General features: G+C 44.2%; 2 protein-coding genes across 2 annotated transcripts in view; one reads left to right on the top strand and one right to left on the bottom strand.

Annotated features, from left to right (window-relative positions):
- T265_05765 (hypothetical protein) overlaps window positions 1–4,922 on the bottom strand; it is a gene marked incomplete at both ends in the record, with an annotated part of 7,980 nt that extends 3,058 nt beyond the window's left edge. Inside the window, 4 exons of the mRNA XM_009170845.1 lie at window positions 207–293; window positions 1,530–1,690; window positions 4,398–4,567; window positions 4,834–4,922. Of these exons, the coding sequence (XP_009169109.1) occupies window positions 207–293; window positions 1,530–1,690; window positions 4,398–4,567; window positions 4,834–4,922 (507 nt within the window). The remainder of the gene's footprint in view (window positions 1–206; window positions 294–1,529; window positions 1,691–4,397; window positions 4,568–4,833) is intronic.
- The window catches only part of T265_13855 (hypothetical protein), a gene marked incomplete at both ends in the record, with an annotated part of 29,533 nt that overhangs the window by 8,915 nt on the left and 1,387 nt on the right, over window positions 1–19,231 (top strand). Inside the window, 7 exons of the mRNA XM_009170868.1 lie at window positions 3,139–3,519; window positions 10,223–10,384; window positions 12,028–12,316; window positions 14,373–14,774; window positions 15,399–15,647; window positions 15,808–16,009; window positions 17,288–17,381. Of these exons, the coding sequence (XP_009169132.1) occupies window positions 3,139–3,519; window positions 10,223–10,384; window positions 12,028–12,316; window positions 14,373–14,774; window positions 15,399–15,647; window positions 15,808–16,009; window positions 17,288–17,381 (1,779 nt within the window). The remainder of the gene's footprint in view (window positions 1–3,138; window positions 3,520–10,222; window positions 10,385–12,027; window positions 12,317–14,372; window positions 14,775–15,398; window positions 15,648–15,807; window positions 16,010–17,287; window positions 17,382–19,231) is intronic.

The raw sequence follows: 19,231 nt of genomic DNA, 5'->3' as shown, positions 1-19,231 counted from the left end.
TATATATATATATATATATATATATATATATATATAACTAAACGAACTTTATGGTTGTACGGCAGTGAAGCATCAGTGCCAACGCTGATGTTGCTGTCATCGATGATGATGATGATGATGTGGATCTGATTCGGCAAAGATACACGTAGTGTGGATCTAACCCTTCTGCTGTCCATACAAAATGATTCACATTTTCCAAGTCTTACCCTAGCATCTCGACTGCTTCTGTCTAGGCTTGTGCAGCCTTGAAGTAACCGGGCAATCATGCCTCCTTTGGGCATGGTAGCTAGGCACTGAAAGGTTGTTATAGCTGAACGGTTTGATTTTTTGGGAGTTTCCGGCGCACAAGTGGAAAATAAACTCAGCTCGTCAGTGGAGTGAATATATGGCATCTTTAGCTCGGACCCAAGGTGTAGAAATAAAAATGCCTTCTAAAGCTCTGCACTGGTAGCCAACTGTCACTCGGTAGGCACCACCATAACAGCTGGCTTCCTCATATTATTGATGCCTGAAGGCGCGATGATCTCATCGCTATAGGCTTCATATAAAGAGGCTCTCCTGACTGTACTCTTTCTGGAGCATCACCGATTCAGATTGTGCTCTATCTAGGCGGTGAAGCATCAGTGTCAACACTGATGTTGCTGTCATTGATGATGATGACGATGACGATGATGATGATGATGATGATGATGTGCCCTAGTGCCGTGCTGAAGTCCGCTAAATTTGCTTGAAAAACCCAAAAAGGTTTGCTGGCTACTTGAGGCCGAACATGCGCACAAAGAGCTGTCTTATTAGACGTTATTGAAGGTCCGTGATGAAGGCATCATAGAATGATCACGGTACCAATAGGATAATGTCTTGCGCAAAATCATAGATCTCTGCTATTTTGTTTGTTCGCAAGGTCATACTCTACTTCAGAGTCTGTTTCGCGATTTCGACTGTGGCTGTGGCCCAGGAAGACAAATCGATTCATGTTCGGTTGCACTACAGCTAGGGGTCGATAGCTGGTCTCTTTTCGAAAAAAATACGGGCTCTTGCTCTTTCAAATCTCGCATGGGTGACCATAAGGGGTACATCTTATCCAGTGACCAAATATCGAGGGTGACAATTCGTCGCATCGGAACTGCCTCACCTGTCTACTGAGGCACTTTACTGAAACCCGTCCCTCATGTCAATGTACAACTTCAATCAACAGCCAAAGCATTCACACTCTGGTTACTTTATTTCGCGCCTAGTGATGTAGACTCATATTTAATCGTTCTATCTTCTGAGCTCCCTGTCTCACTACTCTTGTTCGAAACAAGTCGATGCAGTGGTTTGCCTGCGCGAACCTTGTAATTTCACGGTATGTCTACAAGGTTGTATATAAGCTTTAGGGTGCATTTATATTTTATACCAGGAATATGGATTGGACCATTATTTTGGCTAGTTTTAGTCTCTAAAGATAGATTACTGTGCGTCACGTAAGCCGGACAAAGTTGACTTATGATAGTCGTCTTCTTCAGAAACTGCCAAAGCCATGGTGTGACTTGTATACATATATCGCGATATCGAATATCGTAGCGACTGAAACATAAGGCGGCCTGGTTCAGCGCATTCAGTTGCCTGGAAACATCACAAACGAGAGATTCAGCTGGGTTCCAGGTGAATCTCTCGCAAAACCAAATTAGTTTGCAAATGAGTGTATTTCCTATAGTGTGACTTGTTCCATGAGCAGATAGTGGATGGTGGATAGAAACAGCCCTATACAACAACCTGATGGCAGAATTCATCACTCATAAAATTGATGAAAAATGTCATAAACGGGCTATTCACCCGGGATTGAGTCTCCGATTTGGACCAAATTAATTCGCGAATGCGTGTATTTCGCGAAACGCTTAATGAGTTCTCTGGAGCTGAGGAAGCGTAGGAGGTACAATTATTTTGTATGAATCAGCTATCTGTTTCTGCTATGATTTTTGTTACGGGCTGTTTGTAGTTCATTCTTTATATGGCTGGGTGGTCGCTTTTTGGAAGTGGTCTTAGTGACTGAGATTCTCCTAAACCTAAGCATGAGAAGCTTGGGAAATTGAAAAACTATCGTGATGAGGGATGGTCTTTATGGGGGAGATGACCGTACCTATATCATGAGTAGTTTTGCTTGAAGAATCATCGTCATACCTCGTTGCTAGATCGTCACCATCTCTCACGTAACTGCGCGAAAGATGTTCTGATCCAGTAGCAGTTAACAATTGAAAACAGAAATTGGACCAGGCAATTCTCTTCCATTCCAATATCAATGTTTCCATATGTTTATTTTATGTTGTGCTCATTTTCAGCTGCTTTGTAAAACTCTGGCATTAGCATGGAAGTTTGGCGGAACCTATTTGTACCAGAAGATATTATTGCTGCCTTGGAAAAATTGAATTTCACAACGCCTACCCCAATTCAGTCATGCGTGTTGCCCAGCGCCATTCGGGACCGTTCTGACATATCGGGTGCCGCTCCCACTGTACGTGCACTTACGCTTTTATTTACAACTAAGACTATTTCCAGGGTAGTGGAAAGACACTCGCTTTTGGAATACCTCTGCTGGTTCACGTCCGTGATGTCAAAGACCGCGAAGTACGTACGTACTCATGCTTCCTTTATCTAGGCGAAATCGAATTAGTCAGTTGAAGCGTGAGACCCACTACTATCCCCTTTCCGGATAAAAGTCGCATATGTGTAGACACAGTAGAAGCCCTCAAAATGTATGTGCCGCTACCAACAAACAGTGCAATGATCACTACTTAGTGTTTTTTGCTTCAATGCCCTCACTGGGGGTATCCTGTGCAAGCTTACCCAAGCCCAACTCCCTGTTTCAGTTCCTAGTGGAAGTTCCAGAGCCTTCCTTGTGTTGGTTCCTCTTAGAAAGTGTCAATGGAATGAGCAAAAGGCTTTACTTAGTGCAAATTCGTTTTATAAAATGGACATAGTATCCTTTTCCAGTTTTACTAACTGTAAAAATCGTCTAGAGCCTAACTAATTCTGATGTTGTGCTGGAGTGGAGTGATTTAATGTTCTCAAGACTTGCATTTCCGACTTAGTGTTTTAACAGCACATTCTGGCTGATTGCCCTCGTTTAACGCACTTTCGTATTCGCTTTTCAATCGACAGTCTAGCATTGCTCAGGACAATGAATGCTCTGATTCCATCAGTAATCCACGAAAGAAACGCAACCGATCTGTTAGTGACGCTCTGCCTGATGCCTCGCACGATGAGAACTTTCATGACCAACCGAGAATGAAACCGAAAAAGAGGAAACGTTTCAAAGAAGTTGGCTTTGCAGATGATGTTTATTCACACATGGATTTTGTTGAGGAACTTGATGTTGATACCGGTGAAGTTCGGGCTTTGCACTCCTTACTCGATGGCCCAACCGAACAAATAGCAAAAGAAGATCGCGGACGATTCACGTCATCCGAAAAGCCGTTGTCTTCGCTCACCAACCGTGTTTACGGGCTTGTACTGCTACCGACCCGTGAATTGGCTTTACAGGTGCGTTTAATTGTAGCTAAATGCTTCATTCCACCAGATGAGATCATCAAGAATGAGATATCAGTCCAATGGAATTCAAATAAAATCATCCCAATAAGAACCCCATTTGGCACGACTGTGAATTTCAGGATAATTGCTTTGAGCTCTTTAAACTCTTCATTAGGGGTCCCCTAGGAAATTATAAGGACCAATTACGCTGAAAATGTGTTGTTAGTCTGCGCTTAAGAAAAAAGTTATGGTCAGCAGTATGTCACGGTATTGATGGCATGTGGTTAACTTTCGTTAGCTGAGCTTGGCAGTCGTCTTGCAGGACGGTTGTCAAGCTCAACTAAGGGATAGAAATAATGACGCAAGTTGTGATGAATCATTCCCCCCAAAAGCCTTTTTCTTTCAACTGGTATTGTTTGCCCTACCCACTAAGGGCTTAATATAATACCTTCCGCTATTCATACTCCGCGTTGTTGTTTGCCATAATCGAGAGTGATTAGGCGCAGAAACTTTGATGGCGAATTCTCCAAACCCGTTTACAAATAAATTTGACTACTCGTAAGTAGCCAGATCATCCATCGTAATGAGGTTGCCTGCCCGCGCAAAATACTTAGTTATTAGGAATCTGTGGGCTATGAATTTTATGGGGTGATTTATGGAAACATGCGTCAGATCTAGGGCAGACACATTAGCTCCATCTAATGGGGGCTCACCAGATGGACGTAGACGAGTTGATTTCCCGAGGCGTTCAGAGGGAATAGTAGCTCCAGGTTTTGGTGACACTAACCGATAAACGACTGTTTGTTGGTCCGTTAAATCTGATATTCGAATACTAATTCACCTTGATTTTTGTTGTGGCTGATTCCTGTTGGTGGACAATCTAGTTCTACGGACAGTCCCATTTGGGTTCAAGTAGAACATAAGGTTGACGGAAACTCGGGGACTGCGCCTACCTGATGAGCCCCAAGTGGGGCGAAACCGGTCGTGGGCTGTCGAGGAGTTTTCAGCAATCTTGTGAGTAGTTTCCTTTAAGAGGAGCAACTCATTCGAAGTCATGCCGCTAACAGTTCCATTCAGACAAGATGAATCCCGTCGTATGTAAGAATGGTTGGTATGGAAACACGCGTGTAAAAACCAATAACCGAGGAAAGGACAAACAGTGCTGAGTGATCTTCAAGGCGCGGTAAGCGCTGGTACAGTCAAGACTCAGGCACAGTGTTCGTCATATTGTGTCCGGTGTGAGATTTAGTGGCAAGATTGTACACTCAGTGCTGTGTACCTCGCATAAAAGTGCATAAAAGAGAGCCCGCAATGGCGAGCAAACACAAGTCACTGACTGTGACCTTAGGGAATCCCAGTCCAATAACAGCCTTGGCCGATTGAGGAAAGCAGATCCCTCGATAAGAAATGATCATCGGCTAGTGGAACAAAGAGTTGACATCACAACCGATTACACGTAGTTGAAGAAGAAGTGATCACACAAAACATTTTGCTCGTCTTGGCTTTGAGTTTAACGCAAACGGTCCTTTAGATTCCGGCTATAGATAAACTGGTGCTCTCTCCGCTCGTCTCTGCAGTATTTTAATAGGCGAGAGTATATTCTGTCCTGGCCAAACTAAACCAGCGACCATCGAATTGCTAAGAGTGTGATGTTATTTGGAAGAATAATGGGGGCTGTAAAGTTTGATGACACAGTGCAAGTGGATAGAAACTCTCCATTTAGCGCATTTCAGTTCTGTCCGATCTTGCCCCACACAAGGCCCATGCAGCTTTACACACTTAGTGACACGAGACCCATCAGCTGTGACAAAAATCGGATTTCACAGGTTTGTTTTTCGTCGTATTCGTAAATCTGGTGCATTAATGACAACATGTCTCCCACATTCGTAAACGTGCTCCATCTGTCATCCGAGTAGTTTAAGATTTGTTCACCTAATTAGCCGTTGCGAAAGAATTAATCTTCTAAGGACTGGAATTGACTGTATCAACTAGAGACTATGATACAAAAGTCGGAACCGAATGATGCAGTATCTCGTATGGTAGTTATGGTCTCAATTTAGGGCAAAGGGCTTCTGTGGAAGCTTTCAATGATGCGGTGTTCGTAGAATTCGCGACAAAATAGCAGTTCCACCTCTGTTTTTCACGCCACCTTCGCTCGGTCGTTTGGTCACGTAAAGTGCGATTGGAAAACAAATTCATAAAGCACTTGGTGATTACTCAGAGAAAATGACCTGAAGAGGAATGAGATGAAAAAAAACAAGAACGTTAAAAATATGGGACTTCTCCTTGTTGCGGCCCTGTTAATGGGTGCCCGAAGCGTTCAGCTGTAGCACCCTTCCGGTGCCTAGCTGCCATGCCACCCGAAGGAAGCACGAGGGCTGGGATACTGCCAGGTTGCCCAAGCCGAGACAGGGGAAGTCGAGTGGCGGAGGTCGGATTCGAACCACGGACCTTCCGGTCAGTAAATTCGCGCTCTAACTACTTGGGCCATCTCGTCCCAAGTGGTGCCCGAGGGAACATTTTGCCTCAAAAGCTGTACATAATACCTCGTCAGAATCCAGACAAATATTTCCCCATTCCGGTTTGAGGATACCCACGAGCTCTGTCCTGCAGTCATGGACATTAGACTATTTGTATACTGCACGCTAGTAGGCCTCTGAAGGCCCCAATGTCTTTGTGACCCTGACTGGAAACTGGCTCATCCAGTATCCTGGTGCTGTGAAACAGAAGCCAGCCGTTTGTATCATGTTGAGATACGACCACCATCTGCCATTTCTGACCGTAAAGGTAATGGGAATTGATCCACTATCCAATCCTTATCGGAGTCTCGGCTGCTACCTTGTGTTGGTGACTTGGATCCCACAGGCTGAGAAAGCATATTAAAGCAGCACAAGATGTCAAAAATCATTTCGTTCGCCAGGACATCTTACCAGTAATTTTTGCCACTAAAGAAGGTGTCGATTGATTGATGAGCTAAGCGGTCACGCAATTCCGGTTGTTTTATTTGTTCTCCAATAAGTGATGATTAAATTAGGCAAATTTAGCCACCCTCCGTATTGCTCTGGTAGATGTACCGACACCAGATACTGCTCTTGGCTTTGGTGCTCTCGTAGTTGAGTTCGAAGCGAGATGAATCGTTCGCCGTCTGTGCTGTTACGTTTCCTCCAAATCTATTGCATGTACCGTCTGCAAGTAATATTTCACGACGTTTGTGAATGTGATATCACGCGCACTAAGTTGCAATTCACGAAAAAGTGACATCTTCCACTTAGTGTAAGACGGTTGGGACTCTAGTAACATGTTATTTCGATGGTCTAATCGGTCGTGTAACTTTGATGAGTGAAGACCAACATAAATGACCGTGGTAACGACGGATCCGGGAATCTATAACTTCAGATCAACTATTGCTACAACTGTTCAACCGCGATGAGGTGGAGCATAATCTACGCCCACTGATCGACGCCAGATCAAATGGAGTAATTTTTGTTGCCATTAAACTCGTAGCCAAGTCATTCATACATAAATGAGACTCAAACGTGTTAATCCAGTCCGCATCACCGGACGAAATACCCAATTGGCATCAGTTTCATCTTGCCCGCAGATGCCATAACCAAAAGGCAAGTGATATGTGGCGGATATCGGATGAATAACCGACAGTGTTTTACATTGAGCATGGTTTTGCCCGAAGTAAAGTGAGGCTGTATAACTCGATAGGTTGCTTGAAAAGTATATCGTGCAGTTGGCGTTGATCTTGTAAAACTATCAGTTTGTCCACTCGACGACGGTCTGTATGACTCTCTGTCCCTTAACGTTTTATTGTGTAATCTGATGGGCCTGCTTCGCGTTTTGTCGAAACCGTCCTTGAAAAGTTAGGTTCAAGTAAGCTTTATTCATTCTGTCCACAATCCATCTTGTGGATTCCCGTGATAATTACTTTAGCCTTCTCGGAGCCGCTGTCGGCCAGGTGAAGCTGCTTTGATCCTTGTTCCGATGGTTAATGTGATGACAGGGAAAATTCATAAGCTTGGATGTTTTGGAACTGCCGGTAAACGTAATGAAAATGCCTCGGAATCCCAAATGTGGACAGAATTTTGCATGGCAGAAGGGAATGAGGAATGTTACAAAAAGTTCGTTTTCTGGCATGAGGTCCATGTAGCCCTCCATGTGCTTGACCTGAGGCACGGAACGATATGATGGCTAACTGATGTTATTGGCGTTCATGCTATCAGTTTCTACCCAGATTGTTTGGCTGAGTACTGGAAGTGTAGGCACCTCATATTTGTAGACTATCACTGGATCCACATACTTGCACGGTTTCTTTCTTCTTTCCATTGTAAGGCTTTATTCAACTGAATTGACATGGCTTTACGGTACCGAAGCACTAATTTTCTCATCGGGTGTTGCTGTCAATGATAATAATGATGAAGAAGATCATAATGGCTGCCGGCGAAAATCTATGGGATCACGTGTTGCCTTAGGGATAGTATTCGTCGTCGGGAGCACACCGTATGTACGTAGCACAGCTACCAATTCATTTTTGTCTTATTTGATTAATTTCACTCATGCACTCTTGGCTTTTTGTGAAACGGAAATCCGAGTGACAGTCCGAGATTTCAGCCCTGGATACGTGCTTCCTCACATAAATCAAGAGATGGTCATTCCTGTACTGGGAGGCGAGATGGCCGAAGTGGTTAGAGCGCGGATTTACTGACCTGAAGGTCCGCGGTTCGAATCCGACCTCCGCCACTCGACTTCCCCTGTCTAGGCTTGGGCAACCTGGCAGTATCCCAGCCCTCGTGCTCCCTTCGGGTGGCATGGCAGCTAGGCACCGGAAGGGTGCTACAGTTGAACGCTTTATCATTCCTGAATTGCCCATGCCTGTCCCGGCGTAACTTTGAGAGTCGGGTAGGTTAACAGAGGTGAATTGAAGCTAGGGAACTCCACGATCTTGTAATAGCTGACAACCCTGGGCTTAAAGTTTGGTTATTACGCAGCTCACTGTCAGGCGGTGAAGTTTTATGTTTGGTACTTTCATGTCCATTTAAATTGCCAGAGGACCACATGTGGCAAAAAGCACTTGTTCTCTGTCTCCTTATTCTGACGACAAAAAAGGAAGTCGTTTGGAGGATAAAAGTATTTTCAGATACACCTCATCGATATTCGGAACTGGCTGAGAAACTAACAGTTTTGTCAGCAACTGACAAACTACGGAAATAATCGTGTTTCGGTGCACTGGATTTGTGAAAAAAGTTTTCACAGTGATTCACTATCTCCCTTAACTGCTACTAACGAGTGTCCGTATTACTTGAAAAATTTCAGTTGGTAAACTGTTAAGGCGAGTTAACGGAAGGCACGGTGTAACTTAGGCCGATAACCACTGGTGTAGAGGTAATGCGAGCCTCTTGTTGTCGTTTACACCTTTTCCAACCCTATTTATCTAGCTGATTAGTTTGATTTTGATGAAATATTTTCATCTCATGTAAAATTGCTCGGAATGAACACCTCAGGCGTTGATTGATTGTTTCCTTCAGTTTATCGCTGATGATAGCTTCTGTAATTCAGTGGACTCATGCTAATCCCTTTAGAGAACATTCGGACCAAAGGTAGTCTCGCGAGACTGGGATTTATCTCCACCAATGGGCTTTTTAACCTAAGGTAATTGGTGGTGATTGGGTCACCAAATCGGGCAGACATCACTGAGCTAATGAGAGACTCCGACGCACTATTAACTTTATTTCGATAATTAGGTGTGGACTTAGCAGAGTGTGTTCAGGTGATGAGGAGTTAATGCAATATCAATCATGTTTCAAAAAGCCTAATGGATAGTCCTATCGGTAAGAGTTACGGGCACATGAATTGCACATCGGAACCGTAGAAAGCAGATGATGGAGTTAATACAACAGTCAAAAAGAATTTTTCGTCACTTTTGTTGCAATATATTACAGATATATACCACAAACAACCTTAAATGGCGATGCGACTTACTGGTGTTAAATCTATTTATTCATTTTATCTCTCCGGCACTGTATGGTCTGATTAGTTTTCCAAGGCACACCTGTAACAGCGCTGCTATGGAACATGACGGAACCAAATGGTCAGCAAAATAATCGTATAGAAATTTTTCTAAAGCAAGGCTTTGCGACACGTAAATTTGGAATCCAATGTCCAATAAACTGTGCAGTAGCTTGGCATGATTCTGTTCACCAGTACTTGGATATATATACACAAAAGTTTTGTTTATGGGACGACCCTCACTTAGAGACAACTAAGTTCTGCCCCGCAATAAAGAGTTTCATTTTAATACCACCATCAGTAGCCATATACCGTATACCCTTAAGGGATTGTTCACTATTTGGTACGCCTCAGCTAAATTGCTCTTGACAGAAAAGAGCGAATTCGGTCATATTAGGGATGGGACCCTGCTTCAAAAATAACTGCTTTTGGCACAACAGTGTTTCGCATCTCGCGAATGTGGTGCACCAGCATGTGATAAGATCTGTCCTGCGGGACCGCAACATGTGTGGTGGCTAGCAGGAAACATTTGTTATGAACTCCAGGAGGGGAGAGGAATATTTTATGACGAACGGCGCCATTATTTCATGGCCTATAGCTGATATTGATCGTTTATTTTGTACGTAAGCGCACTTTGCAACTCGTTTGAAGACAGCTGACCGGATAACGCTACGGATCATCATACCTCTGCTCTTATCCATAGGTACATCACCATCTCCGAGCGCTCGCTGAGTTTATGGATCGTCGCCCGAGAATCGAAGTGATTGTTGGTGGAATTTCGCTGCAAAAGCAGGAGAGACTACTGCGATACAATCCGGACATATTGGTAGCTACACCCGGCCGTTTGTGGCATTTTATTCAGCAGGTAAGTGTGTACTGTGTTGTTTTAATGAACAGGCCTCGTTCACTACCAGTAGCTTTTTTGGATTTTTGAACTCCAGATTCTACCAATACTTTCAGTTTACTAAATTTTTCTCGTTTTTCAGACTGACCACGTACATTTTGTCTCCAGCAGATACAACAGTACCGGTAACTGCTGCATATCTGATCCTTTTTTGCACTGTTTTAGATCCAGCCCCCTGATCTTCCTATTGCTCAGACAAGAAAGCTGTTATTGTGTAATAAGAACCACCGCTCTTTGGAAAAAGTAAAGGCTATTAGATCGAGGGTATTGGAGATCCCACGTACAACACCTGGTGGGACGCTGCAGTACAGCTGGTTCGTCCCGTTGAGATAACACAGGTAGGAAAAACTTCAAGCTTTTAGCTGCTATGCCACCCTAAGGAAGTACGAGGGTTGGTATACTGCCAATTCGCCCATGCCTTGACAGAAGTTGGGGTACACGAACCTTCTGGTCAGTAAATTCGCGCTCTAACCACTGAGCCATCTCGCCCTCTGACTCCAGGTAACGGGAGATTCGGTTCACAACATGTATTGAACCGCAGAACGCTTGAGCTCACCACCTTTCCGTACCCCACAATTACTACAGCTTCTCAAGTTATGTGAACGTGTCTGGTGATGTCGCCAGTATCACTCAGATTCAGTCAGCGTCAAATTAGCTTTTTCAGTTGGTAATTGATCAGGTGGCTGTTGATCTGTTCGCCGAGCTTGGCAATTAGTTTGCAAACGTTTCGTCACCATTCGAGGAGACATCTTCAGTGCGCGACGAAACGTTTGCAAACCAATTGCCAAGCTCGGCGAACAGATCAACAGCCACCTGATCAATTACCAACTAATACACCCGAGCTACCAGTATTCCAACACATTACCAGCTTTGTCAGTGAACTAAAAAAGCAACACTGTTAGGTATGGGATTTTGTTGCGTACATCCGAAACATTTGCTACTCGTTTCCACCGGCAGACAGCTCCATAGGATGTTTGAATAAGACAAAGCAGCTGGAGAACTACACATTTACAAATCAATTAGGCGTTAACGGGCTGATTGACTGAGCTTCGTCTGGAATTTTCACTTGACCAATCGCTGGTTTTTGTTACTTTGAGTGCAATTATTGGCCTGGCCGATCTCCACTTCCGATCTCAGGTCTGTAAAGAAAGCACATCGATTGACAGAGTCGCGCGTCCATGTTCATCCGAGCTTTCGTCTCCGATATTACTCATCAGCTGATGAATGAAAATCAATGCATTCGATGCCTTAACATTAGAGCCATGGTGACGAACCCGCATGCGGAAGATATTCAACGGGATCATTACCAATCGGAACTTGATGTATATGGCCCAAATGACCCGATGTATGACTCACTCTTGTCCGACCATTCTGGAAAGCTGCAACACCATGGATTGTTTGGTTCATGAGTCTCGGTTTGGGATGGATGTGCAGAATTATCTGGAAGCGAGAGTGGCTGATAACCTTATACTTGTGCATGACCGGTCCACCGATTATATAACAGTCAGCTGAAAAGTTAGACGTTGCATGGTTGTATGTCATAATATGAACTGCTGGAGACAAGTTCCTAAAAACGCCTAATGTAATCTCTCTCTTTTCAACAGGGTCATCCTCATGTTTGCACGCTCCGAACTATGAACATTTTGGTGGTTGATGAGGCAGATCGACTTTTGGAAGCGAACCATTTTGAGGACCTACGACAACTCTTCAACTGGTTGAACAACCACACTGCCTCTGACCCGACAAAACAGAGACGGAAACGTCAAACTCTCCTATTCTCTGCTACCCTTGCATTCGTGCATCAGGGGGCCGTGAAACCTGGCGCACGTTCCAAACAGAACAAGCGCCCGTCGGCGGCCAACGCTTTGACGAAACAGCTGAAATTGGGCAAGTGTTTGTAGATGATTTTTAATGGACAGAGTAATGTTGCAACCATTTTTTTCATCAGTTCTCCCAGCACTGTGGTTCTTAGCATGCTAAGATTTGGTATGCTGATAACTGGACCAGTTACCACCGATTACGTTTCGTTCTCGGCTCAGCTAAGCCTATTTGTCCCGTACATATCCGGTAACCCACCATAGGCGAATGATCAAAATAGTCGGTGGATGGAGTCCTGAAGTTCCACTTTGATTTTGGCTACGTCATTTACCCCCTCCGAGGAGAAGCCACCGCTGTGAAAGTATCACTCTGACCTTCCATGGGTTGGAACTCTCTTCGAATGACCATGTTTTTGACATGAAAGTAATACACCAGTTCATCTAGTATCAGTCTAGTGCAGACCACACTGAATTTTTCTTATCTTCACTAGAAGTAATCGCTGCTGTTTCAAAGCGAACGTCTTGCTTACTCGATGACCCGGATGGCATGTGTTCATGCTATTTGTCGGTTTCGCTTGGTTATATCTCGTTTTCCAGAGCAACCAATCGAAATCTTCACTCAACTTTAATTTTCTGTGTGCAAACGAAGTCGCACTGCAAAACTGGCGTTGACTGTTCAGGGAGGCCTACAAAATCCCTCAATTATATTAGACATTATTCTGAAACTAGTTGCTGTTATGGCCTCTGCATCCTTTATAGATCGACATAGGCCCAAGGTCACATCTCAGGTACCGTGTTCTTTAGCACAAGCTTTACTCACTTCTAAAGGAACAGCACCCTTCATATTCTTTGACCATACAGTTTCGGCTAGGGGTGTATCAGAACTCTACCCGGACGGTATTGTGTTCTGTATCCACTAACAGTCGATACACCATTCTTCAGGTTTTGTATTTGGCACGTGAGCCGCCATAGTTGCCGGCTATAGTATGATGGTTGGTGCCACATAAGTAGTTTTAAGGAGGGGAAGTTAAGCTTCGTTCGTTCACTGCAGCATGAAGTAAAGCTCAACATCTATCATGTATTAACGGTTCCTTTCTACTTTTGAATTTGAGGCAATAGGCAAGCCGTTCAGAATTGTCATTTGGTCTTTGAAACGTACTGTTTTTTATATGAATTTTTATGGCTGGTCGGATTTATGGCTTTTCTTGGATGGTAAAATAAATTAGGAATCATGGTTATAGGATTTTTAGGAAGTGACCTCTCTTGAGGTGGGGACTATTTTAGAAAATAAACGGACGATGCCTGATGTATAATCTTCCAAAGAGTACCCCTTCTCAGTATTATCCTTGGAGGCTTACTGTAGCAGGGTTGGTCCGAATCTCCACTCTTTTCTCTGATGATTAGCGCGTGGCATTGGTTAGGTATGTAGGTGTAATCACAAACCTCACCCATTCGACGAAACAGAGTCAAATCATAGACACCGGGCAGTCTGTGCTGATGTAAAACCGGTCAAACTGAGTAGTGGTTTCACGCTGTGAGCAACCTTATCTCCCTCCATACCCACAGCGTATTAGCATCCGAATCCGAATCCACCCATTACACTCAACTACGCTGACGGAATCCCGTGCAGGACAGGTAGTGCTGCATGTAATTTCTGCTCAGCCACCTGCGCAACTGTCTGAACGCCGTTTATGCTATTAAACTCGAGGGTACATGACCAAAGGCTAATTAAGAGAGAACAGTTTCAGAACCCGTCGGTATTCTCGATTGGTAACCCATTTGGGCACAGCCAAGTCGTACACAGGAAATGTGGACTGATGACCGGCGTCACTCGTAGCAAGCACCCAAGGTACACACATATGGCTATCCGGTGTTAACCAACTTTCAGTTTGGTTTCATTCTTTTAACTGACCTTAACTTTTTAAGCTTGAAGTGTCCTGATTTTACCGTATCTATCAACTGTGTGTGAACAGTGGTGACAGGGGCTATCAAAGGATCCTCGTCATTATAACGCTAGAGTTAGACGGATTGAGTGGTATGAATGACCTATCTTTGGCCACCAGAAATTACACATTTAGGGCTGATACTACCGAACATATACTATTGTTTATGCTTCTTATCACTCTCTTCAGGCGCTCTTCGTGATCTTTTGGGTATGAGCCAGCGTGCCAAAGTGTTCGACCTATCTTCGGCCGAAGAGCTGAATCAGACAGATGATTCCGAAAATGTCAGTGGCCTGGTACTGCCTACAGGATTACGAGAAATGCGTTTGCTTTGTCCCGATAAACCATCCAAGGATATACGCCTGTTCTGGTTCCTCGCCTTTGGTCGACACCATTCGGATATGGACAATCAGCGTTGTCTAATTTTTCTCAACAGTAAAGCGGGGGTTCGTCGACTGGCAGGTGTTTTGCGTCAGTTGGTATCCGTCAATGCGTTTTCTGTCGGAAGCCGGACCGGCATGCAGAACGTCAATATATTGCATGCCGACATGATGCAAAAACAACGATTCCGTGCTTTGGAAAGGTTTCAGGGTGGGTTTTTTGCCAGTTTCATTCCTGATACGTTAGTCTAAAGCAATCAATGTTACTGCTCTCCGTATAGATACATGTCAATGTTTCTCCGCAATTTCTGGTTTTGTCTGTTATATATCGGTGAAGGTAAGTATCGGTTTGACTGCTGTTGTAAGAGAGCCTCTGGCCTCACGGATTCTTCGTCGTCTAAAGGTAGAACGTGAAGCCTCAACCCATGAGCACCAGACTTAGTTTTGACCGGATAGAGGCTGAATCAGCCACATCCTTTTACTCATTTGGGTGTTAAGATAGCTCCCTATTTACAACCCACACTAATAGAATTCTTTGACTTCACAATTGCGTCCAATTCTGTCGGTCGATCACTGTTTTTAACCACGTTTTCTCAACAGGGATTCCTTTGGAAGTATGTCTAAATTTGATAGCTCGAGTGAATTTATTGGCTATCGATCAGTTCGCTGAGCTTGGTAGTTGGCTGTCAAACAGTTCATCACCACCCATAGGGACATCGTCAGTGCACGCACATTGACTAATCTGTTTTCTAATCACAACCAAGATTTTCCAATAACCCAGTGTCATTTTCTATAACATGGTACCATAATGTATTTCTTTCCCCTATAATTTCAGCTGACCGTTATGGAATTCTCTTAGCCAGCGATGTTGCAGCTCGGGGCTTAGATTTGGCAACCGTGGACGGATCCAATGCCAGTGGGGTAGCATGGGTTGTTCACTTTGAAGTTCCTCGGACAGCAGAATTATACATCCATCGGCGCGGACGCACTGCTAGAGCCAATCGCTTTGGGACGAGTTTACTGTTTGTATGTCCAGAAGAAATGCCCCTTTGGCGTAGGCTAGCGACAAGCCTCAAACGCACCGGTGAGCATTAACCCCTACCCCTATTCCACTCAGTACGCATTCTCCATTACTAATCATATACATTCTCATAAAATGAGGCGAATCTTTTACAGTTTTTAAACAAATTTGATCCTTTGTGTACGCTGTTTCGCTTTACGAATAATTTCTTCTATGCATACAGATCCCGATCTCCCTGATCTACCTTCGGAGCCTTCACACTTCCAGTTAGTTGCCTGTGAAAAGATAGTCAATTTGGCGAAACAACTCGACCTGGCCGAACATTCAGCCGTTCGCCGCGCGGCTAACGAAGATTGGTTTCAACAGGTTGCAAAAGAAGTAGACATTGAGCTGGATTCGGACTTTGAGCAAAAGGACGATCCCGAGTAAGTTTTTCGCTTCCTAGTATCCTTTTTGTGACTACCGGTAAGCAGATCAATTGCTGACACCCATTAGTCCTGTGTCCTTTGAAAAGTGAGGCTTTTTTCATTGTATTCATCGGCTTCCCGGACCGGATGTCGACCAGGCGGTGACACAGATGTGTGACTTAGGGACAACCTTTTTCGTCCGGAAACAGATATCAGGTAGTAGATTTTCTGCCTTAGCATACCGACTTTCATACAGCAACTGCTGTATGTTTGTGTTGAGGCTTAGGACAAGCGAGTGGCTCAAGACTAATCACATTTTTGTACCCACCTGATTTTCGTAGGTAGTTCGTGACCATGGGATTGTAAGCTTACCGACAACAACATTCTTCTATAATGCTCGGATGACCGTGTGTCTCAGTGAGTTGAGCCAAACTGTTCTTTTTTTTGCCCCAGCTACTATTAGACAGATTTCGTGTTATGATTTTCTTATTTACACAAACGGGTTCTCCTCGATCATTTGACCCGCGACATTAACGACGATAGCTCGTTCTAGAATATTTTGAAAAATTTGCCCTTCAAACTGTCTTGGGTCGATTCACCAGCATCCAGGTCGCATTTGCCGGTCAACGGGGGATGAAACCACTGTACACCTACGAACAGTAGAAAAGGCCCAGGCCGTTTGTGCTGAGCAAAATGTGGTGCTGCGCGCAAACCCTTGAAAGTAACGATGGTCGATAGATCATTTTCGCTGGCCCGCTATCGTTTGAATATCATTACTTCCGATAATTCATTGATTTGAAGAATTGTCTGATTTCTCATATTGTCTTATTTTTTCACCGTTTAACCAGGAAATATGCTTAAGTGAACGGAATTCCCGGTCAGATAGACCAAAAATTATCCAATGCGCCGACGAAATCTTGCCCTGGTTCATAAGCAAGAGCAGTAAGGCAACGTTGTGGACCCTGGTTTGAGTCTGGTCATGCGATATTCTGGGACAATATTGCAAGAATTAAGACTCGGATACACAATTCTTTTCAGTGGAGACTGTCATAAGACTCATAGGTCCCATGGCAGAAGATTTACGGTTGTTTGGCATTCCGAAAGCGTTTCGAAGTAGGCCGAAACCATTAAGCTCTTTAATCCGCTGAACACTCGTCCTTCTCCGATGCAACGAAGCATTTAAATGAAACAGGTCGCCACAAATGGTGAATCGGACTTACATATGCACTCAACTCATCTTACTTCTATTCAGTTAGTGTCGGCACATTTGTGACTCTTATTTTCACTCTGTTTTAGTGGAGTATGTACCCCAAAAAATAATGAACAAAAATCCCACAAACGACGCCAGATACGCAAACAACTCAGTGACCTCCGCAACACTTTGTCTCAGGTGAGGCATTTGGTTTGTTCTCTTGTTTATTCTGGACTGTTACAGACAACACTTTCCCTGCTATTATGTTCACCGTTAGTTCAGGTTATTAGAATGGTGTACTTCTGTTTGAAGCTAAACGCTCGTCTGCGAACGGAGGTGACACTAACCAGCACTCAATTGAATGTGTCGTTTTTTGAGATACTGGGCCACGTGGTGATCCTTAATGGAACGAACCTCGTAGTGCGCTGTTGGAGAATTGTAATCTGACTTGGTTGTCAGTGAGTGTAGAGGTGTGGACACCTCGGGTGTTTGCGGTGGGCCATCACTGTGTCCCTTTCCCTCGACACGGGCCAACGATTTGGTGCAGAACCACTAGTGAGGATGTTCGTGGTTGGAACTCAACTCTGACTTCTAGGTTCTTCTCGGCTTGGACGACTTCGTACTTCCTTCGAGTTGCGCGGCAGCTGTACACCGAAAGGTGCCACGGATAAATGGTTACTATTTATTGCATTCCCTTAATTGTGGACTTTGTCTAAAATGACTGACATGTGTGTACGGCGACTGTACACCAGTGCTATCAAACGTGCTGCTGTCCAAAAAACTATTGGTCAGTTTCATCCAGATGATGATCTCAATAAGACAGTGTTTTGTTGTTGTTGTTCTTGTTTCCGGCCCTTGGCTGGTGCAGACTCGCGGTACGATTTCTGAACTATCTTGTTCTGTTGACCATTCGTATAGGACCCTTCCTCAACGATGTCGCAAGCATAGGTAAACACCGGAATGAGGTTTACACACCGTTGTTGCCCTAGTGGACGACGTCGAAATCCCGTGGTTCCATAAATGTTGATGGATTATCCCAGTGGCATGATGTTCATGTACAGCGAACGCGTCCGATATTAGTGCTGAAAATACGATGGGGGGACATTAAGCTGTTCGCCTCAACCAATATACAAAATGGGGGCTCTCACTATTTAATACCAGATTATAGATGTGGTCGAAGCTATGGGATCTTCATTGCAGGATGAGCGGCAAGAACATTGAAACCCACATTTTCTCACAGTTTTAACTCGTGTCACAGCGGTATTCTTTGTCTGGTAAGGATTGTTACAAAAGCAGGCATACTCGACAGGCTATCCATATGTATACCAATGGACTGTAGTTTACCCGTACTTCAATGGTCCGAGTAATGACGCGATTTTGGAGAAGCATTGAGTGGGTCTATATAGAGCAAATTTACCATTAGAAAGGAAATGCCACCGAACTAGCTATCTTCCGATCATGGCTGCGTCTCCAGCAACCTCATTGGAATCATCGGTCCGTAAAACTCCATTGGCTCCCGGTAGGCCGTAGTTAAATGTGCCCCTTGAACCTTAACGCAATTTTCAACACGTTGTCCAAATCGATGAACTAACGATATCCCTCTTCTACTTTGAATCCGTGTAAACCTACTGACCGGTCAATTAGGCTTCACCGCGCAGTTATTGTAGGATCGAGGAAAAACGAAAACATGGTGTAATACAACAGCAGTTGACACAATGCCTGGAATTAACAGGTTTGGAGAAGCATGTTCACATATTTCACTAAGTTCTGGCTATAAAACGACCATCGAAGGAGTGTTATCTACAAAGACAACCTGTTCGTCACGTGAGTTAGAACCTACCCGTACAAACTTTAAATAGCCCGGTTCTTTGTCTTGAACTTTTTTGAGCATAAAATTATGAACGAAAATTTGTTTCGTGTATGATACAAAGGGCTCCTGTTGACTACTTCTTCTTCCCTGCTTCCCCTCCAACTAGTTGGTCGCTGATTGTCGAAGGAGTCTCGAGAAAAAGCCGACGCTCCCTTCCTCCGTGCAGTGCACTTCGAAA

Source organism: Opisthorchis viverrini (assembly GCF_000715545.1).
Source record: "Opisthorchis viverrini unplaced genomic scaffold opera_v5_106, whole genome shotgun sequence".
In the NCBI taxonomy this organism is placed as follows: Eukaryota; Metazoa; Platyhelminthes; class Trematoda; order Opisthorchiida; family Opisthorchiidae; genus Opisthorchis; species Opisthorchis viverrini.
The sequence above is the reverse complement of the archived record's forward strand: the minus strand, read 5'-3'. Positions and strand labels throughout refer to the sequence as shown.